The following is a 25,601-nucleotide window of genomic DNA, read 5'->3' on the forward strand; positions in this document are numbered from 1 at the left end:
CCTTGAACCCATTAGATACCACCCTCTAACCCCCTCCCCAGCTCCCCAGGTGAAGGCAGCTAATCTACTTTAGATTTGTTTATTCTGGACATTTCATATAATCGGGCTCATATAATATGTGGTCTCTTGTGACTGGCTTCTTTCACATAATGTTTTTGAGGTTTACCTGTCTTGTAGTATGTATCAGTACTTCATTCCTTTTTATTGCCAAATCTATTGTATAGATAAACTCAAGATTTGAACCAGGTATGTCTCATTGTAAGGTTCATGCTGTTGCTACTATGCCATTCTATACTTCCTATCCATGTCCCATTGCATGAGAAAGTTCTTGAGGCAGTGTCTTATATACTTCAGTGTTTTTCCCTCTCACAATTCTCTCAGGGTACCTTGCTCGTAGTATTTTAATATATAGACAAGAAACCCAAGTCCTTGTTATCTTGGACTTGGATTGGAAGAAAGAGGTGTGATGTCTCTATCATCAGGGAAAGTAGAAAACCTAAATATATTTTCTTTGTGTCTAGGAAGAAGAGGCAGGAAAGATAAAAGATTGCTGGGACAACCAGGAAGCACCTGCACTCTCCACGTGTAGCAATGCCAATATCTTTCGAAGGATAAATACCATACTGGATAATTCTCTGGATTTCAGCAGAGTCTGCACTACACCCATAAATCGAGGAATTCATGATCATTTGCCAGGTGATTTAGATATGAAAACTTGGATGTGCTAGACATGTGTATACAGCTGTTCTAGGCAGCTTTTTGTAAAACCTGTGAAAAATGTCCTTGAATCTCTGGCAATACTTGCCCCTTTTGTAGTTTGCTTTGTGGATTGGGTCCCCTTTAGGGTGAAGACTACCTTTTTTTTTTTTTTTTTTGGTCTTTTTTTTTTCTTTTTTTTTTTTGCTATTTCTTGGGCCGCTCCCGCGGCATATGGAGGTTCTCAGGCTAGGGGTCGAATCGGAGCTGTAGCCACCGGCCTACGCCAGAGCCACAGCAACGTGGGATCCGAGCCGCGTCTGCAACCTACACCACAGCTCACGGCAACGCCGGATGGTTAACCCACTGAGCAAGGGCAGGGACCGAACCCGCAACCTCATGGTTCCTAGTCGGATTCGTTAACCACTGCGCCACGACGGGAACTCCAAGACTACCTTTTGATTATTTTATAGAAATCTATTTTATGATTTGTAAGAACATTGGGTGAAAAAGGATAGGTCAGATGTGACAAGAGTATTTATATATACAATGTGAGTCATGTATTTTATGATAGATCTTCTTACAGGTATATTAAAATTTTTTCAAGGGTAATCAATACTTGGTCTAATTCAACATATTCAAGATATGTCAATATGTAATCAATAAAATATTAACAAGATATTCTTTTGCTAGTATGTCTTTGTATATACTAGTACGACTTAGACTCCAAAATCCAATGCTTATTTTAAATTTACAGCACAGCTCAATTTGAACTAGTTACATTTCAAGTGCTCAGTAGCCACATGGGACTAGTGGCTATTGTATTGGATGGTGCAGCTCCTGAATATTTTAATTGCTTTTAAACATGAATGCAGGTCAACAAGCATTCAGCTTTTATGATATTTAGGATATTCCACAGAATAGTAGAGGGAAAGGGCAGCATCTCCTGAAGATGATCCTTCAGGAGGAGCTTGGATGTTCTAACAGTGTTTCATTATCTTTTTGTGGGAGTTGCAGCATATAAGAATTTTGTGAAATATTTTTGAATTATTTTAGATGAAAGTGAACATGTTTATAATTTTTTAAATGGACCTTGAAAATATTTGTAACAACAGGGCTTCTCAGAACAGGAACTGGTAATTGCTATTTTTTAGTTATAAATTCTTTGAGTTATTTTTAACTTGGCCTTGGAAATAATTCCCACAGAAGTGCTGGAGCATGTGAACATAAACTAGCTAAGTGTTTAAGGGAGAAGTTCCTTAGGGAGGAGACTGACCTGTGGAATTGTAGCATTTGCTATTAAATTGTCCTGGAGGGGAAATGAGAGAAGAATGTGGGGGCTGGGGGACAGAGGAGGGTCTTATCTTTTCTAATTTCCAAAAAGGTATACATGTGATATTTTCTGTTAACTGGTATAAGCGTGAGCTAACCCTTATTATGTAGCTTATGCCAAGTTAAAAATTCGGAGGACCTGCTTGGTTCTACATACATGCTGTTTTTCTCTTTTGAGAAAATTGCATGACATTTATTCCATTAAGGATGATAGTCAGCAATGGCTTAAATTTCACTGGATTGCTTCAGACATGCTGTAAACTTGGATGGTTTATAGCAAAGTATTTTTCAGGTAATGCTAGGTTGTTGACTCGTGTAAGACGCATGGTCGGTGAGAGAGGAGCTTTGAGGGTGTACATTTGCAGTTGGCTAGGGAACTCCATGGCCTCACTAGGAAGATGCCAAGCCCTGGTGAAACTGTTACCGTTGCACTCCGCCCACATCACAGACTGGTCAAACTACAAGGAGTAAGTAGACTTCTTGGCCTCTTCAGAGCCTTCTCAGGGCAGAAGAATATGTTGAATAGAGAAAAAATGGGTTCTAAGTTGACCTTGGGCAGTAAAATGAAGTAGATAGTTCTTCCAGCTGTAGGACAGAATGGTACCTGCCCCAAATGCCTCGCAGGGTTCTCCTGTGGCGCTTAGATGAGGAAGCAGTGCTGCAGTTTGAAGGGACCTCACGGGAGTGTGGCAGAGGTTCTGGTCAAGGTAGCTGGTGTTCTGACCCTTTGCAGGTAACCTAGCCCCCACTGTGTGGTCAGCTCTTTCCCTGTCCCTACCTGAGGTCTTGACTCGGGGCTGTGGGCTCATGGTTTCAAGTGGTGAGGCAGGGCTGCCTGGCCTACAGCAGAGAGCAGCTCTCCCAGGTTTCCCAAGCAGGAAAACCCATCTTGTGGTTAATGAGGAAGTAAACCTGGGTATGTATTTTTCATGAAAAACTTCAAGAAATAATGTGTAGCTTCTGGTCAAAATCAGTCTTGTTACCTAAGAAGATAATCAGAATTATAAAAACTTATCAGGAGTTCCTGTCATGGCTCAGTGGTTAACGAATCCAACTGGGAACCACGAGGTTGCGGGTTCAATCCCTGGGCTCACTCAATGAGTTAAGGATCCAGTGTTGCCATGAGCTGTGGTGTAGGTCGCAGACGAGGCTCGGATCTGGCGTTGCTGTGTCTCTGGTGTAGGCCAGTGGCTACAGCTCAAATTGGACCCCTAGCTTGGGAACCTCCATATTCCACAGATGCAGCCCAAGAGAAGACAAAAATACAAAAAATTAAAAAAATAAAAACTTATCAAGGGAGTTCCTATCGTGGCTCATCGGAAATGAATCTGACTAGCGTCCATGAGGACGCAGGTTCCATCCCTTGCCTCACTCAGTGGGTTAAGAATCTGGCGTTGCCGTGATCTGTGGTGTAGGTTGCAGATGCAGCTCGGATCCTGTGTTGCTGTGGCTGTGACATAGGCCGGCAGCTACAGCTCTGATTCAGCCCCTATCTGGGAACCTCCATATGCTGCCCTAAAAAGACAAAAAAAAATCTTATCAAGATTGTTTATCACAGCATTATAACTAGGAACAGTTTGGTGACAGTAAAAGCTTAAGTAACCAGACAGTGGAGTGTTTTGCAGCATATGGAACATTCAGTGTATCAGCAGCCATGCAGTTCTGCAGTTATTAAATACGATGTTTGTAGAAGACTAATTAATGATATAATTGCAATACGAGGTGAAAAAGAAAAGTGGAAAACAGTATAGTCTTAGGTATGTATAAATGCATGGATAAGACTGGAATGACAAGACATAAATGTAATAGTGAAGGTATTATGAGTAATCTTTTTTCTGTGTGCTTTTCCCTACTAGTTCTTCTGTAACAAACGTGTTTTACAATAAAAACAGCCTGTTCAAAATGGTATATCTTGGCACAGTGTTTCATATTGTTGTTTGGATTTTGTAAAGAGCACATTTAATTTTAATTGCACAACTCGTTTCCTAGGTATGCCTAACTTTGCAATAGTTATGTACCATTTATATTTTTCATTTGAACACATGTTTGTCACTTGCAAGGCTGTGTTAGCTGGGACAGAATTTCATTGCATATGGTATGCAGTGCAAGTAGTAATAAAACTACACACTCAGTTAAGCTATTAGAAAAGTGCTGTGTCAGGGTCAGAGGAGGGAGAGATTGTATTAGGGAACTAGGAAACACTTTTTCGATGAAGCAGCCTTTGAAATAGGCCTTGAAGAAGGGAAAGTTATTTCAGAGTAACTGGATAATGAATAGATTTTTTTCCTTTTTGCTTCAGAATTGGTAGTGGGGTCCAAAGCTGAGAATGAAGAGGTGTTAAATGACCTGTGGTACAATGACAGTGCCTGAGAGGTGGAACCAGATACCTCACTGAGGGCTTACCATGAGAACACAGAGCTGTCCCTACCACCACAAACATTATCTGTCTTTTCCTGGTCTGTATAAGGAGACTGCTTAGGGAGGGTAGCATTGGGGGGTGAGTCCCTCCTCTCCCAGTGGAGCACAGTAGACTGGGATGCTGCTTCCTCTGCTCAGCCACACAGGGGGACCCTTCAAGAGAAGCATTTGTATAGATTGAGCGTGCTTCTAAGAAAGAAGGCAGAAGTTGAGCCCCTTGTTAGGCAGCAGACTTGCTTTCTGTCCTTGACAAGTAGAGATGAAGGAGAAATGGAGAGATGATGTAGGGCAGGGAGGGAGGGAAGATGGCTGAAGCATCTGAGTTCCCACCAGTGGACACACAGGGAAGCTGTGACTTAACGTGGTTCAGGAGGTTTAGGAGAAGTTGCAGAAGGCCTGAGCTTTTGGGCTAGAATCCCACCAAGAAGGCCCTTGCTGTGTGTGGGGTAGTAGGAGTTGGGATGGGGCTGGAAGCTTAGGCCAGAGCTGGGATCCGTTACCCGGGCAACTGTGTGGTGGGGATGTACACACTCCTCATGAAAGGGATGCCTGTCACCTACAGGGCCTTTCCCTGCTCCCTGGTCCTTTAAGTCAGAATCTTTTGAACTCTGTGAGGAAGGAAGGAAATAAGCTGTACATGGGCATGTGATTAAACTGTAAATGAAATGAGTTTTTAGTAAGTGCCTGTAAAGTGTGAAAATTGGTAAGATGACATTAAGGGACATCTTAATGACTAGACGGATAGGAGATTTAATGTATAGTATGGCTGGCAGCAGTAACTGGAGGAAAAAAGTTACACATTAACTCACTGAGATGAGAATTCTCAGTAACCAGTTGAAATAGCTTGAAGACTTAGAAAAGGGATAGATTAGCCAAAGTAGTTCAAAGTAATTAAGCTGTGAAGTGCTGATTAAGATTTTTATTATTTTGGAGTTCGAGTCGTGGTTCAGTGTTAACAAATCCGACTAGTATCCATGAGGATGTGGATTTGATCCCTGGCCCCGATCAGTGGATTAAGGATCTGGTGTTGCTGTGAGCTGTGGCATAGGTCGCAGATGTGGCTCAGATCCCTTGTTGCCATGGCTGTGGTATAGACCGGCAGCGGCAGCTCCCGTATGACCCCTAGCTCCCGTATGACCCCTAGCTCCCGTATGACCCCTTCCATAGGCTGTGAGTGTGGTCCTAAAAAAAAAAAAAAGAAAAATTATTATTATTATTATTATTTTGTCTTTTTGCCATTTCTTGGGCCACTCCTGCAGTATATGGATGTTCCCAGGCCAGGGGTTGAATCAGAGCTGGAGCCACAGCAATGCGGGATCCGAGCCATGTCTGCAACCTACACCACAGCTCACAGCAATGCTGGATCCTTTACCCACTGAGCAAGGCCAGGGATTGAACCCACAACCTCATGGTTCCTAGTTAGATTCGTTAACCACTGTGCCATAACGGGAACTCCGAAAAACTTTTATTATTGAAGTATAATGTACATACAGAAAAGTATACATCAGAGTTCCTGTCGTGGCGCAGTGGAAACGAATCCGACGAGGAGCCATAAGGTTGCGGGTTCGGTCCCTGGCCTTGCTCAGTGGGTTGAAGATCTGGTGTTGGGCTGTGGTGTAGGTCACACATGCGGCTTGGATCCTGTGTAGCTGTGGCTGTGTGTAGGCTGGCAGCAACAGCTCCAATTAGATCCCGAGCCTGGGGACCTCCACATGCCGTGGGTGCGGTCCTAAAAAAAAAAAGACAAAAGACAAAAAAAAAGAAAAGTATACATCATAAGTGAAGAGCTCGCAAACTGAAAACAAGCATGTAACCAGCAACTCCCAGATCTAGATGAGCTACCAACTTTAAATTTAGGACCAAGGAAGTGTAGAGTTGTAGTCCAATATATTGAATTTCTCTCCGAAATGGATTTCTTTCTTATTCTGGAGGATCATTAAACAGTACTGTCACTTAATTATCTGAAAAGGTATTCTGAAATAAATTTTAATATATTCAGTCACAGTTAAAAAGAGACAGTTGAAATTACTCTTGCGAAGTCTTGTTTCCCACAAAATTTTTGTGGAACCTTAATATATGGCTTTAACAGTTAACTGATAAAAGTTTAACTTTCTATTGAAGTATAACATACAAAGAGAAAAGTATACAAATGGTAAATATGAAAATTCAGTGAATATTCATGCACCAAATATCTTGTATATCCACACATGTATAGAAGCGGTAGATGAGAAGCCTTCTTAGAGCCCTGAAGTCTTTTAACTAGTGAAGGGTAAACCATCCAATTGGCATTTAAATGCATGAACAGTTTTGCCTGTTTCTGAACATATATAATAAGATAACAAATATATACTTTTCATCTGTGAGATTCATGCATATTTCAGGCAGTGGTTGTGGATCATTGGTTCTCATTGCTGTACAGTGTTATGTTGTATAAATATACTCAGGCTTTTTCATTCTACCTTTAATAGGCGTTTGGGGCTATTATGAATAGTGCTGTTATGAACATGCCTTTTGGTGAACTTATTTCTATTGAGTGTAATCCTAGGAAAGTGTTGGCTTATAGGGGTATGTATGTTTTTAGCATTAGTAGATGCTGCCAGACGATGTTTCACAGTGATTGAGCCAGTTGACATTCGTGACAGTGTCAGATGCTTTGGGTTGTTCCACATCCTCACCAACAACTGGTATTGTCTTCGTCACTTTGGCCATTTTGAAGAGTGTGTAATAGCATCTCTGTTGCAGTTTTAATTTTCGTTTCTTTGATAACTCATGAAGTTGAACACCTTTTCATATGTTTGTTGACCTTTTGATATTTTCTTTCTTGAAGTGCTCCTTCAAGTCTTAGACTCATTTTTCTTTAGGGATTGCCTTGAATCTATGAATCAATTTGTGAAAAGAATATGTTGACAACAAATCTTTGAATTCAACAAAGCTAGTATGTCTTTTCATTGATCAGGTCTTTAATTTTTCTCAATGTTTTCTAGATGTCTTGGACATTTTTTAAGGTTTATCTCGAGGTCTGGGTAAGTCTCTAATGCTGTTGTAAATTATAATGTGCCTTTTGGCCACATCTACAGCACGTGGAAGTTCCCAGGCCGGGGATTGAACCCTTGTGACAGTTGCAACCTCTGCCACAGCTGCAGCAACACTGGATCCTTATCCTGTTCTTCCACAAAGGAACTTCCTGTAAATTATAATTTTTCTGTGTCATTTTCTGTTTGCTTGTCGTTGCCTAATGTGTTCCAATGTGAAGTCCGGAGCTGAGTATACATACTACTTTGGGAAATTTGAATCCTTCTTACATTTAAGTTTATGATGTTCTATTTCCTAAATATTCTGTAGTTTCAGGCTACAAGCACTTTTATTCGCTTTTGTTGATCCATGTGGTTTTGAAAGATATATGGAAAGATTTGGATTTAAGCAGCTGCATGTTTTCCAATAGGAACTAAGAAATTGGATCTTGCTGATCTTATGTGTGTGCCTGCATGTGCATACTTTTTTCAAATATCTTGGCAAAATATACACCAACAATTTTATATTAAAATATTAACAATGTACACACCTATTAGAATGTCTAAAATTAAGAGGACTGACCTTACCAAGAATTGTTAGAAATGTGGGAGACCTGGAACTTTCATAAACTGCTGGTAGGAATGCAAAATAGCACAACTCTTTCGAAAACAGTTTGGTAGATTTTTTTTTTTTTAATTTCTTTAAAAAATTTTTTTAAATTTATTTTTTCGGCTGTGCCCACAGGATGTGGAAATTCCTGGGCCAGGGATTGAACCTGTGCCGCAGCAGTGACCTAAGCCACTGCAGTGACCGTTCTGCATCTTTAACTCACCTGGCTGCAGGGGAAACTCCTCGTAGATTCTTTTAAAAAGTTAAATGCTTACCTAACATTCCACTCACACTTTTTTAAAAGAAACTTTTACTTTAGAATAATTTGGGGGCGGGGGGGGGGTCGGCTGCACCTGAAGCATGCAGAAGTTCCCAGGCCAGGGATCAAACCTGCACCACAGCAGTAACCAGAGCCACAGTAATGGCAATGCCAGATCTTTAACCTCCTGAGCCACCAGGAAACTCCAGAATAGTTTTTGATTTATAGGAAAATGATAAAGATAATACAGAGAGTTTCTCTATATTCCACTTCCAGTTTCCCTTACTGCTAACATCTGACATTAGTATGGTGAATTTTTGTCCCATTTGTTACAGTTAACGAATGAACCAGTATTGATACTATAGGGTGCATCTTTTATTTGGATTTCCATAGTTTTTGCCTAATGTCCTTTTTTTTTTGTACCAAGATCCCATATTACATTTAGTCACCATGTCTGTTTAGGCTCTTCTAGACAGTGTGACAGTTTCTCACTTTTCCTGTTTTTATTGACTTTAACAAATTTAGGGAGTAGTAGTTACACTTAAGAGAAATGAAAGCATATATCCATAGATAGACTTGTGCACAAATGTTCATGGTTATTTGTGATAGCTGACCTGAATGTCCATCAGTTGGTAAATGGATAAACAAATCATGGCATGTCCATACGAAAGAACATTTTTATCAATGCATGCTACAGCATAGATGAATCTAAGGAGAATTAGACTCAGTGAAAGAAGCCTGACAAAAAAAGATTATATACTATATGATTCCAGTTAAACGGAATTCTAGAAGATACAAACTAAGCTATAATGATAGAAAGCAAATCCATAGTTTACTGGGAAAAGAGGTACAAGGATGGGAAAAGAGAGGGATTACCAAGGCACATGAGGAAACTTGGGGATGATGAATGTATTTATTATCTTGATGATGGTGATGGTTTCATGCATAATGTTGAAACATCAAAATTTGCTCTTTAAATATATGCAGTTTATGATGTCAATTACGCCTCAGTAGAGCTGTCAACAGTTTCAAAACAGTGGTTATCTCTGAATGGTAAGCTTTAAATGTGCTTGTTTTGCTTTTGCAGAGAACTTTTTACTATTAAACATTTTAAAATAGAGAAAAGAGAAGAAAATCAACTATCCCTGTGTACATACTACCCATCTTTATCAAATGTTAAGATTTTGATGTATTTGATTCAAACCTTTTTTAAGGCAACATAAGACGTAAAATAAAAAATTTGCCTCTCTCCCTCCTAGAGGTAACGACTCTCCTAAAATTGGTGTATTTCCTTTATACTTATATGTATATGTCTATAAACATTGTTTAGTGATTTTAACTTTCTAAATGAATACAACATAACATCTAGGAAAGTGCACACCTCAGATACAATGGGGCGAATTATCATAAAGAAAATATATCCATAGGTAAAACCATAGTTCAGATCAAGATACAGAATGTTACCAGCATCTAAGAAGACCCTCATAACTTCTTCCTAAATGTTGTACTTTTAAGGTTTACATAAATTGTGTAAATGTGTTGTCTTTCTGATATTTTCTTTTTTTTTCCATGTATTATTCCATTTACTTTGTGTCCATATTGATATTTAAGTCAAACCAGTGCATCTTAAATGCTGTGTATTAGTATTTTACATAAATATATACATTATCTAATCTCTGCTGGTAGATGTTTAGGTCTAACTCCAGTTTTCTGTTATTATATAGTATTTGTTTATATCTCCTTGTGTGCATGTAATAATAATTTCTTCACCATATGCACCTAGATGTGAATTGGGAGAGTAATTGGTTGCCTATCTTTAAACTTTAAGTTGCTAACTTATTTTTCAAAGAGAATGTAACAGTTCGCAATCAGGCCAGGATTTCATGAGAGTTTTTCTCCATATCTTTGTAGTTCTTAGTTACTGTCATACTTCAAAATTTCAGTCAATCTGGGTGTAAAGCCAACTTAATTTTGTCTTGTTTATATTATTCAATATTTTCTGCAGTTAAAAGAATACATGTAGCATATGTGATCTGGCATCAGCCCAGAAAAGGTCTCTAGAACTGTGCCCCAGGGTTCTTTTCCATTATACTGCTGTGTTTGGTGTGTTTCTTGAGATTCCATCATGTATTATATAATTAAAATTACTGACATATGAAATTACACAGGGAGTGCTGTTCTAGTATATAGTAGAATTGTTAAGCATATATTAAATTGAATATTCTCTGGCTAGAAAAATGCTATTCTTTTTCAAGATTAGCTTGGTTATCACTTCTGGGAACTTTTCTCACATTCTCCTGCCTAACATGTTCGCATTGTCTCTTTGGCTCAGTAGCGTGGAGCAAGATCATTCGCTCTTCTAGATTGTTTGTTGACCCACTGGGTGGTGTTATAAATGTAAACATATATATTCTCAAAGTGGGGAGGTTAAAGTATAATTTTGAAAAGGTGTATTCAGTTTACCCATTTCATAGTAAACCGATACAAAATAAAGTGCAGGCTCTGGATGCAGGTTATTTGAGAACAAATCCTGGCTGTGCTACTTTCTTGCTCTAACCTTGTCCAACTCTCAGAGGTGAAGTTTCCTGAACTGTAACACAGGAGTAGTAATAGTACACATTTATAGGATTTTTGTGAAGCTTAAATAAGATATGTGTTGAATATCATGTTGAATGATGCCCATAACTGAACTCATTCACTAAATGATGATTATGATGGTGTGTGTATATAAAGCATGCAGTTGTGAGAGCATTGCTGGGGTCATGTATTTTTATTTTTTCATTTTTTTTTTTGTCTTTTTAAGGCTGCACTCATGGCGTATGGAGATTCCCAGGCTAAGGGTCTTATCGAAACTACAACTGATGGCCTACACCACAGCCACAGCAACGCCAGATTCGAGCCGTGTCTGCGAACTACACCACAGCTCATGGTAATGCAGGATCCTAAACCCACTGAGAGAGTCCAGGAATCAAACCCGCAACCTCATGGTTCCTAGTCGGATTTGTTTCTGTGCTACGCCGTGATGGGAACTCCTTTTTTGTTTGTTTGTTTGTTTTTGGTCTTTTTAAGGCCGCACTCACAGCATATGGAGATTCCCAGGCTAAAGGTCTTACTGGAGCTACAGCTGCCTGGCCTATTCTATAGCCATAGCAATGCCAGATCCAAGCCTCATGTATTTTTAAAAGGTGAACTACTGGTTTCAGGTTTAGACTGAGTCTTTTTTCTTTTTTTTTTTTTTTAGGGCTGCACCTGCAGCATATGAAAATTCCCAGGCTAGGGGACAGATTGGAGCTTCAGCTGTCGGCCTACACCACAGCCACAGCAACACCAGATCTGAGTTGCATTTGCAACCTACACCACAGCTCATGGCAATGCCGGATTCCCTAACCCACTGATCAAGGCCAGGGGTTGAATCTGTGTCCTCATGCATACTAGTCGGATTCATTACCTGTGAGCCACAAAGGGAACTCCTAGACTAAGAGTTGTGAAGTCAAGGACCAAGTCTTAAATAATCTTGGGTTCCTAGTCTTCCGTACTGGGCCTGGCACATGATGGGTATCATTATGCAGTTGATTAATGAATTCGTCCTCACAAACTGGATGCCTTAAGCCAAAAGAGGCCCTAATTTTATGTTCAAATCAATTATACTTCTGCCACATTCAATAGTGATAACATCTAGGATTTTTTTTCTTTTTTTTGCTGTGACAAAATTTACCAGCTTAACCATTTTTAAGTGTGTATAGTTTGGTGATATTAAATTCGTATTGTTGTGCAGATGTTGGCACCATTCATTCACATAACTCCCATCTTATAAAATTGAAATTTTGTACCCACTAAGCAATAATTCCTCTTCTCCCCTTTCCCCAGTCCTTGCCAAGCACCATTATGCTTTGTCTTTATGGTTTTGACTACTTTACCTCATATGAGTGGAATCATACTATATTTTTCTTTTTTGTGACTTGCTTATTTTATGTTAGCATAATGTCCTCAAGGATTATCCATGTTTTAGCATGTTTTGGAGTCCCTTTCTTTTCAAGGCTGAATAATACTCCGAATAATACTCCATTATACATAAATACTACCTTTGGCTTCTCCAGTCATCTGCTGATGGATACTCAGTTAGCTTCCACATTTTATCTGTTATGAATGTTGCTGCTGTGAATGAACACAAGAGTACAAATATTTCTTTGAGATCCTTCTTTCAACTCTTTTGGGTATATACCAAGAGGTGTAATTGCTGGATCATGTGGTAACTCTGTTTTTAATTTTTTGAGCAAACTGTCATTGTTTTCCACAGAAGCTGTTCCATTTTACATTCCCACAGTCAGTGCACGAGGGTTCGACTTTCTTTCCACCCTCACCAACACTTGTTTTCTGGTTTTTTTTTTTTTTTTGGATAGTAACCACTCTAATGAATGTGAAGTAGTTTTTAATTTGCATTTCTCCAGTGATGAGTGATGTTATAGCATCTTTTAATGTACTTATTGGCCGTTTTTGTATCTTCTTTGGAGAAATATCTGTTCAAGCCCTTGGCCCACTTTTGAATTTGTGTGTGTGTGTGTGTGTGTGTGTGTGTGTGTGTGTGTGTGTGTGTCTGCCCACCCCTGTGGCATATGGACGTTCCCAGGCCAGGGATTGAACTGCACCTCCGCAGTGACTTGAGCTGCTGCATTTGGATTCTTAATCCATTGCACCACAGCAGGGACTCCCTGAATTAGATTATTTTTTAACTAGGTTATTTGGGTTCTTATTGAGTTTCAAGAGTTCTCTATATATTCTGGATATTAATTCCTTATCAGATGTATGATTTGCAAATATTTCTCGCATTCTGAGAGTTGACGCTTTACTCCACTGTTAGAGTCTTTTGATGTACAAAATTTTTAGATTTTCATGAAGTCTAATATCTCATTTTTTCCTTGTTACTTGTGTCTCTGAAGTCATATTAAAGAAATCATTAAAAAATAAATAAAAAAGGGAGCTCCTGTTTTGGCTCAGTGGACTATGAATCCAGCTGGGTTCAGTGGGTTAAGGATCATGCATTGCTGTGAGCTCTGGTGTATGTTGCAGGTGTGGCTTGGATCCTGAGTTGCTGTGGCTGTGGCTGGCAGCTGCAGCTTTAATTCAGCCCCTAGTCTGGGAACTTCCATGTGCCACAGGTGTGCCCCTAAAAAGCAGAAAGAAAGTAAAAAGAAAAAAATCATTGCCAAATCCAATATTGTTAAGGTTTTGTCCTCTGTTTTGTTCTAAAGAGTTTTATTGATTTAGGTTTTATATTTAGGGTCTCGATCCACTCTGAGTAAAAGGGTGTTGAGTAAAGAGGTTCAGCTTTATCCTTTTACATGTGGATGTCCAGTTTTCTAGGCACCATTTGTTGAAGAGACTGTTCTTTCCCCCATTGAATGATCTTGGTATTCCTGTCAAAAATCATTTGACTGTATATGCAGTGATTTATATGCCCTCTCTTCTGTTCCATTGGTCTGTATGTCTCTCTTTATGCTAATTCTACCCTGTTTTGATTGCTGTAGTTTGTAGTAAGTTTTAAAATCAGGAAACAGTCCTTCTGTTTTGTTCTTTTTCAAGATTGTTTTGGCTATTTGGGGTTGCTTGAGATTCCATATGAATTTTAGGATGGGTTTTTCCTGTTCAAAAAAATGTATCATTGGAGTTTTGGTACGGATTGGGTTGACTCTTTAGATTGCTTTGGGTAGTATTGACATTTTAATAACATTAAGTCTTCTAATTCATGAACATGTGTTGCATTTCCATTTATTTATGTCACCTTTAATTTTTCAGCAGTGCTTTTCACTGTACAACTTTTACCTTCTTGGTGAAGTTAATTCCTAAGTATTTTATTCTTTTGATACTATGATAAATGGAATTGTGTTTGTAATTTCCTTTTCAGATTATTTATTGTGTATATAAACGCAACCCATTTGTATGTGTCGACTTTGTATCTGCTATTTTATTGAATTCATTTATTCTGTTAAGTGTTTTGTGAGTTTAGGGTTTTCTGCATATAAGATGCAATTTTCTACATAGACAATTTTACCTCTTTGTTTCTAACTCGGTCGCCTTTCATTTATTTTTCTTGGCTAATTGCTCTGGTCAGAACTTCCATTGCTATGTTGAGTAGAAATGGTGAATGCAGACACCTTTGCTTTGTTCCTGATCTTAAGAAAAAACTTTGTCTTTCACTATTGAGAATGATATCTTATGTGAGTTTTATGTATATGGCATTTATTATGTGGAGGTAATTTCCTTTTGTTCCTATTTTGAGTGTTTTATCATGAAAAGGTTTTGAATTTTGACAAATGTTTTTCTTTTTTTTTTTAATTTTATTTATTTATTTATTTTTTTGTCTTTTTGTCTTTTGTTGTTGTTGTTGCTATTTCTTGGGCCGCTCCCGCGGCATATGGAGGTTCCCAGGCCAGGGGTCGAATCAGAGCTGTAGCCACCGGCCTACGCCAGAGCCACAGCAACGCGGGATCTGAGCCGAGTCTGCAACCTACATCACAGCTCACGGCAACGCCGGATGGTTAACCCACTGAGCAAGGGCAGGGACCGAACCCGCAACCTCATGGTTCCTAGTCGGATTCGTTAACCACTGCGCCACGACGGGAACTCCATGACAAGTGTTTTTCTGCATCAATTGAACTGATTACATGGGGGGTTTTTTCTCTTCATTTTGTTGTGGTGTATTACATTAAATTTTTTTTTTTTTTTGGTATATTGAATCATCCTTGCTTTCCAGAAATAAATCCCATTTGGTTATCCTTTTAGTGTGCTGTTGATTTCTGTTTGCTAGTATTTTGTTGGGGATTTTTATATCAGTGTTCATATAAAGGATACTGGTCTATGATTTTCTTCTGGTGCCTTTTTCTGGAATCAGGACTATGCTGGTTTCATTTCAGTTTTTTGGAAAGGCTTGGGGAGGGTTGGTATTAGTTATTTTTTAAATATTTGGTAGAATTCACCAGTGAAACTATGTGCTGCAGGCCTGGGGCTTTAATTTGTTGGGAGAGTCTTGATTATGGAGTCAGTCTTGTTACTAATAATACATCTATTCAGTTTATCTGTTTCTTTGTGATTTAGTTTTTGTAGGTTATGTATTTCTAGGAATTTGTCCATTGTGTTAGGTTCTCCAATTTTTTGGTATACAGTTGTTTACAGTATTCTTTTAGTCCTTTTTATCTCTGTAGACTAGGTAGCAATGTCCTCACTTCAATTATTTATTTAGTAATTTGAGTTTTCTCTCTTCAGTATTTCTTAGCATGCCTGTTTGTTGATTTTGTTGCTATTTTTAAAGAACCAGCTTTTGATTTTATTAATTTTTCTGTTTTCTATGTTATTTATCTCTGCTCTAACCTTTTTTTAGTTTTTTAAAGTTTTATTGATGTATAATTGATTTATGGTATCATGATCATTTCATACAACAAAGTGATTCGCTTATACCTGTACACACATCCATTCTCTTTCATAGTCTTTTCCCACATAGATTATCACAGAATATTGGGTGGAGTTCTCTGGCTATACAGCAGGTCTCCATTAGCCAATCATTCCATATAGCTCTGTGTGCATATGCCAATCCCAAACCCTCAGTCCATCCCTCCCCCACCCCAGTCTCCATTGTTAACCATAAGCTTTCCAAAGTCTGTAGGTCTGTTCCTGTTCTGCAATTAAGTTCATTTTTATCCTTTTTAAAAAAGATTCCACATATAATTGATAGCATATGTTTGTCTTTCACTGACTTCACTTAGTATGATAATCTTTAGTTGTATCCATGTTGCTGCAAATGGCATTACTTCATTCTTTTTTATGGCTGAGTAATATTCCATTGTATATGTGTCTTATATCTTCTTTATACATTCCCTTGTTGATGGATATTTAGGTTACTTCCATGTCTTGGCTGTTGTAAATAGTGCTGCAGTGAATACTGGGGTCCATGTACTTTTTCAGATTATGGCTTTCTCAGGATAGGTGCCCAGGAGTGTGATTGCTGGATCATGTGGTAGTTCCATTTTTAATTTTCTGAGGAACCTCCATACTGTTTCCCATAGTGGTTCCACCAGTTTACATTCCTACCAACAGTGTAAGAAGGTTCCCTTTTCTTTGCACCCTCTCCAGCATTTATTGTTTGTGGAATTTTGGCTTGTGTAAGGTGGTACTCAGTAATTTTGATTTGTATTTCTCTAATAATTAGTGGTGTTGAGCATCTTTTCGTGTGTATTTTGGCCATCTGTATGTCTTCTTTGGAAAAATGTCTATTTAGATCTTCTGCTCCTTTTTTTGATTGAGTTGTTTGTTTTTTGATATCTCTGCTCTAATCTTTATTATTTTCTTCCCTTCCTTCTTCTAGATTTGGTTTAGTTTGTTTTCTAGTTCTTAAGTTGTAAAGTTAGGATATTGATTTGAGATCTTTCTTTTTAACGTGCGCTTTTACAGATAAAAATTTCCTTCATAGCACCACTTTTTCTACATCCTGTAAGTTTTCATATATTGTGTTTTTGGTCTCATTTGTCTCAAAATATCTTTTAATTTCCCTTCTGATTCCTTCTTTGATCCGTTGGTTGTTTAAAAGTGTGTTGCTTAGTTTCCACAGTTTTGTGAACTTTTCAGTTTTACTTTTGCTGTTGATTTCGAACTCTGCCCTGTCGTTGTCAGAGAAGATAATGGTTCACACTAGAATGTGTTCCATGTGCACTTGAGAATGTGTATTCATTGTTCAGTAGAATTTTCTGTATACATATCTTAGATCTAGTTGGTTTATTGTATTATTCAGGTCCTGTATTTCCTTATTTAAATATCTTGTCTTATTCTATTCATTATCATGAGTTAGGATATTTAAATCTCCAACTTAATAGATATAGAACCATCTATTTCTTCAGTTGTTAGTTTTTGCTTCATATGTTTTGATGGCCTATCATTGCATGCATAAATGCTTATAAATGTTATATATATATGTGTGTGTGTGTATATGTGTGTGTGTATGTATATATATATATATATATATATATTCTGGCTATATTGAGCCTTTCATTAATACATAATACCATTTTTTGGTCTCTTTTAACCTTTTTTGACATAGTCTGTTTTGCCTGACATTAGTATAGCCACCCCTGCTCTCTTTTGCTTTCTTTGATTTTTGTAGAATTTATTTTTCTCTTTGCACTTTCAAACTGTTTGTATCTTTGGATCTCAAGTATCTTGTAGACAGGACATATGTGGGTCATTTTTAAAATCTATTCTGTATATCTCTGTCTTTCGATTTGAGAGTATAATCCATTTACATGATTTAAAGTAATTGCTCATAAGGAGAAGATGGACTTTTGTCATTGTGTTAATTTGTTGTTAAAGTCTTAGAGCCTTTTTGTCTCTAATTTCCTGCATTATTGTCCTCTTTTGTGTTTAGTTAATTTATAGTAGTTAAATGTTTATATCCATTCTTAATATCCCTTTATGTAAATTCTATAGCTATTTTCTTTGTGGCTGCCATGAGGATTACATTTAATGTCATAAGGTTTTAATACTCTAATTTGAGTTTGCAGCAGATTCGTTTCCATAACATAGAAAAAAACCTCTGCTCTTCTATAGCTCTGTCCCCACTCCTTTCAATTATTGATGCCATAAAATTATGCCTTTAAACTATGTATGTTCCAAAACATAAATTAATAATTTAAAAAATGCATTAGTTGGAATTCCTACTGTGGTGTGGTGGGCTAATGATCTGGCTTGTTTCTGTGGTGTTGCCAGTTCGATCCCTCGCCCGGCACAGTGGATTAAGGATCTGGCATTGCTGCAGCTCTGACGTAGGTTACAGTTGGGGCTTGGATTAGATCCCTGGCCTGGGAACTTCCAGATGCTGTGGGTGTAGCTGGGGGAAAAAAAAAAAATAAAAATAAAAAAGCATTAGTCTCCTAAATTCTGTAGACAACAAGATTTGGAGTTAAAAAAGTTATAATAGTACTAGCTTTTTTTTATGTTATAATTATTTTCTTCTTTAAATGTATTAAGTCTCCTAAATCATGTAGAAAAACAAAGGATACAGCTATAAACTATTTACAGTTATACTTACTTTTATAATTACCTGTGTATTTACCTTTATTGAGATCTTTTTTTCCTCCACACGGCTTCAAGTTACTGTTCAGGATCCTTTCATTTCACTTTATAAGACTCCCTTGAGCATTTCTTGCAGGACCGATTGGTGGTCATGAGGTCCTTCAGCTTTTGTTTATCTGGGCATGTCTTAATTTTTCCCTAACTTTTTTTTTTTTTTCTAAATGGCTACACCCATGGCATATGAAAGTTCCCAGGCCAGGGATCGAATCCACACTGCAGCTGTGACCTGAGCTGCAGTTGTGGCAATGCCGGATCATTTAACCCACTGTGCTGGGCCAAGGATCTAACTGGTAACACCACAGATTTCAGAAGTTTACAACCATCATTCAAATATTGGGCTTCTCTCTCTCTCTTCTCCTAGGTCCCCCATGGTGCATTTGTTAGCCTACTTGATGGTGTTCCACAGCTCCATGAGGTTCTGTGCACTGAAGTCTTTCTTTTTTCCTGTTGCTTGGCCTTGATAATTTTTACTGTCCTATCTTCAGGTTCACTGATTCTTCTGCCTGCTCAGATCTGCTTCTGAATCCCTCTAGTGAAATTTTCGTTTCAATTGCTGCAACAATGGCTGCCCACCTCTGCATGTTTGTGAGCAGAAGCAGCAGTTAGTGATCAGACCGAAGATCCCCAGTATTTGGAGGACAAGGTCCTTTTTGCCCACCCTGACTCCCACAGCTGTATACAAGCTGCTACAGGAACATGTGGACAGCTTGGGGTGGGAGATGGGTAGCATTCTTGTACTGAGAGCTGAAATTGACAAATTAATAGCAATGTGCCTTCTCAGTCTTCCTCTGGAAGTTTCAAACCTTCATGACTCTAGAATTTTGAAATGGTTGCATCATACAGATTCTGCTAGTGCTCTAGCTGGGGAGACAGATTCCTGGTGCTTCCTTCTCTTTCATCTTCCCAGAATCCTCCTAACATCTAGGATTTTAGTTGCAGTTTTGATGTGCGTGTATATACACTTATGTCACATATTTGGAACTTACTCTGGCTTCTTCTTTTCTGTTTTTGTTTTTTCTTTTTATTGCTACACGTGTGGCATATGGAAGTTCCTAGGCTAAGGGTCAAATTGGAGCTATACCTGCTGGCCTATGTCACAGCCACAGCCGTAGCAATGCCGTTTCTGAGCCACATCTGCAACTTATACCAGAGCTCATAGCAACACTGGCTCCTTAAGCCACTGAGTGGGGCCAGGGATCAAACCCATGTCCTCATGGATACTAGTCAGGTTTATTATTGCTGAGCCATGACAGGAACTCCTGATTCATTTTTAGACTGGTTGGTTTGACTTTTCTAAATGAAGTGTAGCATGCATATCTAGAAGATTGCTAAAACCATTATACACTCTAATAAATTATAAACATTATAACTACTTCGTGCATTACCAGTAACACCAGAAGTTCCCCATGTTTTCCCTAATGAGCACATTTCTCTTTCTCTAGATATAACCATTTCTCTTTCTGTGCTTATTTTGATAGATTTCAACCTCATGCATATATCCCTAAAAAGTATTTAAATTTTGAATTTCATATTGTATTCTTTTTTGGATGGCTTGTTGCAAAACTCATCCATGCTACATGCAACTGTAGTTTGTTAGCATTGATGTCATGAACTATCTAACAGTTTATCAGTTTCGATGTTTAACATTTGGGTTGTTACCAGTTTGGGGCTGTTAAACAGTGGTGTAATGAATACTTTGTGCATGAATCCTGGCACACAAGTTCTCTATCTAGCTGTATCTTCAAAAGTAACAAATAATGCCAAACTTTTCCTAAGAGGTTGTATCATTTTACTTTTCCACTAGCAGGGTATGTCAGTGCCAGCTTCTTCACACCATAACCATGTACTGGAATTAGTGCTTTTTCTTGTAACTGTTTTTGTGGAATGGAGTAATATCGCATTATGTTTTAAATTTTGTATCTTATTAATATCTGCTGAGATTCAGCATTTCCAGGTTTTTGTTGGCCATTTGAAATATTATTTCGTAATGTGCTTATGCAAGTCCTTGATGCTGTTTTCAGTTGGGTGAATCAGATTTGTAGGCACCTTTGTTGGATATATGCATCGCTATTATTGCCTACTTTTTGGCTTGTCTTTTTTGTCTTCTAATTTGTCTTTTGATGAACATAAGTTCTTCGTTTTAAAATTGTTCAAATTTATTGACTTTTTAAAATAGTTATCATTTTCATATCATACATAGAAATGAGGATTTTTTTGTGTTATCGATGAGAAGCTTTCTTGGTTGATTTTCTTTTGTTTAATATTCTGAATGGGATTTAAAGAAATACATTTCCTGATTGTTTTCTAGTACATAGAAAAGCTTTTTGGATATTGCCTTCAGTGACCTTGCTAAATTTACTTGTAAATATTGAGTTTACTTAGAGATTCTTAGGGATTTTCTACATACATAAATGTGTTGTCTGTAAATTATAAATGTTTTGTTTTTCCTTTTGAGTCCTTCTACCTTTTTTCCTGTTATTTTTCACTGGCTTAGAGTATGCAGTAGACTGTTGAATAGAAGTGATGATAAGCAGCATCTGTACCTTGTTTCTAGTCCTGTGGAAGGAGTTCAGGAATTGGAAGATTTCAGCATTTTACTATTAAGTTTGTTAGCTGAAGTTTTTTAGATGGGTTTTATTTAATTTCTTTTTAGAATTTGCTGAGAAGATTTTTCAATTTTTTTTTTTTTTTTTTTTTTTGTCTTTTGTTTTTCTAGGGCCGCACTCGAGGCATAAGGAGGTTCCCAGGCTAGGGGTCCAATTGGAGCTGTGGCCGCCAGCCTACACCACAGCCACAGCAATGCCAGATCCGAGCCGCATCTGCGGCCTACAGCACAACTCACAGCAACGCCAGACCTTTTAACCCACTGAGCAGGGCCAGGGATCGAACCTGCGGTCTTCGTGGATACTAGTCAGGTTTGTTTCCAGTGAGCCATGATGGGAATTCTGAGAAGATTTTTTAAAAAATCATGATTGGGTGTTAAATGATTTTTTTTTCCTACATCTGTTCATTTGACTCTTCTCACTTATTCTTTAAAAAAAAAAAAAAAAAAAGTGGGGCTAACATTCAGAAAAGATACCAAAGTAAAACCAAGTTGGCATTCCTGGAACAAACCCAGCTTGGTCATAAAGTATTTTATGTAGTATATTGTTAGGATTGATTTGCAAATGTCGTCAGGATTTTTGTATTGATGCGCAAAAGACATTAGCTTGTAATTTTCATTCCTTAAAGTATCCTTAGTATCAAGGTTATACTAGCTTCTTGAAACAAATTGGGAAGTTCCTTTTTTCCTGTTCTTTGGAAAAATTTATGTAAAATTTACAGTACTCTAAATTTTGGTAGTATTTACCAGTGAAACAATCGGGGCCTGGAGTGTTTTGTTTTTTTGAGAGAATGTTTTATTTATTTATTTTTTAAAGTTTTTTAAAATTACAGTTGATGTACACTGTTGCTGTCAGTTTCTGCTGCACAGCAAAGTGACCAGTTACACATTTATATACATTTTTTTTCTCCTTTTATCTTCTGTCATGGTCTGTCACAAGTGATTGGATAGAGTTCCCTGTGCTATACAACAGGACCTCATTGCTTTTCCATTCTAAATGTAATAGTTTGTGCCTACTAACCCGAAACTTCCAGTCCATCCCACTCCCTCCCTCTTGGCAACCAGTCTGTTCTTTATGTCCATGAATTTGTTTCTGTTATATAGATAGTCTCATTTTTGCCATATTTTAGATCCCACACATAAGTGATATATGGTTATTTGTCTCTCTCTTTCTGACTTACTTTACTTACTATGAGAATCTGTAGTTGCAACCATGTTGCTGCAAATGGCATTATTTTGTTCTTTTTTGTGGCTGAGTAGTATTTCATTGTGTATATGTACCACATCTTCTTTTTTTTTGTCTCTTTAGGACTGCACCCACAGCATATGGAGGTTCCTAGTCTAGGGGTCGAATCCGAGCTATAGCTGATGGGCTATACCATAGACACAGCAATGCGGGGTCCGAGCCACATCTGTGACCTACACAGCTCATGGCAATGCCGGATCCTTAATCCACTGAGTAAGGCCAGAGATCAAACCCTAAACCTCACAGTTTCTAGTTGGGTTTGTTTCCACTGCGCCATGATGGGAACTCCTCTTCACTGCATCTTCAAATTAATAGAAGCTGTGTGGAGTTCCGTGGTTAATGAACCTGACTAGAACCATGAGGTTGTGGTTTTGATCCCTGGCCTCTCTCAGTGGGTTAAGGATCCGGCATTGCTGTGAGCTCTGGTGTAAGTCATAGACATGGCTCAGATCTGGTGTTACCGTGGTATAGGCCGGCAGCTACAGCTCCAATTGGACCCCTAGCCTGGTAACCTCTATATGCCTCGGGTGCAGCCCTAAAAAGCGAAAAAAAAAAAAAAAAGATATAGTGAAGAAATCCTATGATAATAGTGAAAGCCTTTATCTTAAAGAAACAGTGGAGTGGAGAATGTCTGGATAAGGATAAAGATGATGTCTTAGTGGGGGTGCTGGGAGTAAAGAGAGAGTTATACTGTATTTAGATCTCCAGGCTTCTGGATGCTTGTAGCCATTTGTTCCTAAATGGCCTTAAATGGACCAGCTGCTCAGACTTGGGATCTTTCTGCTTGGGTTGGGAGGTTTGTGGTAGTTGTATAGATCAGTGCCACTCAAACTTTTCTGTGCATTAATATCAACTGGGAATCTTGTTAAAATGTAGATCAATTCCATACGTCTCAGGTAGAGCCTGAGATTCTGTATTTATGACAAGCTCCTGGTGATGTTGGTGATGCTGGTCTGCTACACTGTCTGTGGGAAGCAGGAGTATGGTTGATTGGATTCTTTCTGCTGGGGCCTGAAGGTAGCCCTGTACCCAAATGCCTTGATTTTAGAAGGGAGGGAGAAACGATGACTTCTAGATGTAGGTGCACGTCATGATGGAAGGGACTATGTAGTTGGCTGGTTTGTGGGGGAATGGTTGTGTAAATATGCATATGTTAAGAGACGGCCGTGCCCTCACAGCTGGCCGTCGCTTCCTGCAGACCCCAGGGCCCAGTCCCGGGAGGCCCCAAGGGCCACCGTGCTCACCTCCAGTAGCTCTCCTCTTGCAACAGGGTCCGAAGGGTCTGGAGGTCCCCCACGTAGGCCGCGTCATGGAGCCGCGTGTCCTCGCAGTGCTCCAGCGGATGGTCACAGAACTGCTCCCTCAGCCATAAAATAATTATAATTATTTTTATAATTAATGCATATGGATTGTTTTTAAACTATATTCTTCACTTAGGGGAAGAGTGGTCCAAGAAGCAGGAGGGAGTGGCCTGGGGTAGGGACAACACCAGCATGGTTGAGTTCTCGCTTAGCCTGTGCAATGGTGAACAAGGCTTTGACAGACACAGACAAGGAGCAAGCAGAGCCAGACAGGAATAACGAGGATGGATGACACAGCAGCAAAGCTCTAAAAAAAAAAAAAACTCCAGTGGGAGGAGTTCCTCCCACAGACTGGCCATTTTCCCCTCTAGGCTATGCCTGAGTGCCTGTGGACAGAAGGGTATACTCGGGAGGCTCTGGCCAGCTGTCCCTATGGCCAGCGGCATCATCCCCCACTCTGCCCACCTCGGACCCTGTCCTGGGCAGTCCCAGGTGGGTTTGCTTCCTGTTTCTGGTTACTTTTTGTAACATGGGAGGACCAGCAGGGTGGGGTGCTGCCATCCTGCCTGCCGAGGCTGGGACCTTGGCTTTGCCCTCCTTTCTGAGGAAGAAGCCTTGTGACCGGAGGTCATGTTGGAAAGGACTGATGCAGGAGAGAACATTGGCGAACAGGGCATGGCATGGGTTCCAGAAGCTCTGGGTGGAGCTGGGCTTTGTGCTGGAACTATGAGTGGTCACAGAAGTAGAACTTTTGGTCCTGGGCAGTGCCCTGAGAGGGGACCCAGCCAGCGAGAGACATCAGTGATCCTCACACCTGGCCACTATACTCTGAGTGCTCCTGGAAGGCAAGAGAAGCAGTATTGACAGAGCGGGGTGATGTGAGCTCCCGAACATGGGGTTTCTGACAGTGCATAATACCACTTTCTCTTGTTTTGATCTGAGATTCTGTCTGGGCAGTGTTTCCTCAGTCTGTGCCTACATTTGCAGGAGGAGGAGCTGGTCCTGATATATCTGCTCACAATTGAGGTCCATCCTTGTAGGGTGAGGGAACTTGGGAGCAGTGGAGTATCCTAGTCAAGACCAATCTTACTCTTCCTTGTGGACTGTGGGCCATACTTGGAGTAGCCCAGTGACTCTGTCTCCCCCTCCCCCTGCCAAAGCTCTGACCCCCTTTCTCTGTGATAAGCTTCTCCTGACAACCCTGGAGCACCAGGTGTTTGTTGTTCCCCAGGGTTCGAGTGTACAGTGTTTTTCTGGAGGTTGTCCCATCATCAGTGGCAAACACTGCTGTGTCAGGGTGCTGCTCAGAGGCCACTTCGAGCACATAGGTTTTTGCCAGCAGAATTGTGAGGCTTTGCATTGGGCTGCAAAACCAGGGCTTGAGCAAGCAGCTGGAGAGAGTCCAGGACTAGAGTGTTTTTGGGTTTGGGGGTGGAGAGCAGAGGGAGGGAAAGGGAGGGGCAGGAGGGCAGAGCTGCACAAGCAGGCAGTCTGCTGCTTTGGCTTTGCTGTCAGCAGAGGACTTCAGTCGTGCCTGAGGGCCGCTTGGCCACCATTGCTGGAGACCGGAGGGCGCTGCCTTGCAACCCTGACTTACCGGCACTGCACCCGGACTGTTCCAAGTAGCTGTTGTGCTCTCTTTTCCCTGGTAGGCAAGTCTCCTCCCTGTCGTCCCCTCCTGCTCCTCCCCCGTTCTGTGAGGGATGATGCCGCTCTCTATTGCACGGCTCAGCCGGCTGATGTCACTGGCAGCGGGGAGCATCAGCAGCCTGATCACATGCTGGCCCAGTCTGTAATGCAGACGGGATAGGGGTGTGTATGTGGGGAGAGGGGCTGTATGGCAACTGCTGTTGCTTTAACACCCCTAAAAGTGCAGAGGCAGCGACTGCAGCTTCCAGCCAGCTTGGATGTCTGGTCCCTGAGCTTGAGGAAACTAGTATTAATATTTATTGTTGAGAATACTGGGGAAAACAGCCCTTAACTCTGGGGTTTCTGCTGTCCTCTTGTCCA

The 25,601-nt window shown here is 39.7% G+C and overlaps 1 protein-coding gene and 1 long non-coding RNA gene across 3 annotated transcripts in view; one reads left to right on the forward strand and one right to left on the reverse strand.

The window, feature by feature from the left end:
- Positions 1 to 520: 520 nt before the first annotated feature.
- CPEB1 (cytoplasmic polyadenylation element binding protein 1) overlaps positions 521 to 25,601 on the forward strand; it is a gene marked incomplete at its 5' end in the record, with an annotated part of 53,360 nt that continues 28,279 nt past the window's right edge. The window contains 1 exon segment of the mRNA NM_001097510.1: positions 521 to 696. Within this exon segment, the coding sequence (NP_001090979.1) occupies positions 521 to 696 (176 nt within the window).
- Positions 5,491 to 25,319, reverse strand: LOC110261547 (uncharacterized). 2 transcript variants are annotated; one of them, XR_002345781.2, is made up of 3 exons: positions 25,189 to 25,319; positions 23,535 to 23,644; positions 5,491 to 5,628 (listed from the first exon to the last, which is right to left on the reverse strand). It is a non-coding gene; the product is annotated as an uncharacterized LOC110261547 (long non-coding RNA). The 2 variants fall into 2 exon arrangements; XR_002345780.2 differs by having other exon boundaries at positions 23,535 to 23,651; positions 25,189 to 25,294.

This window comes from Sus scrofa, chromosome 7, assembly GCF_054392235.1.
Source record: "Sus scrofa isolate SSC_HxYL_T2T_F1_AM1 chromosome 7, Sscrofa_HxYL_maternal_Yorkshire_Landrace_v2.0, whole genome shotgun sequence".
NCBI lineage: Eukaryota > Metazoa > Chordata > Mammalia > Artiodactyla > Suidae > Sus > Sus scrofa.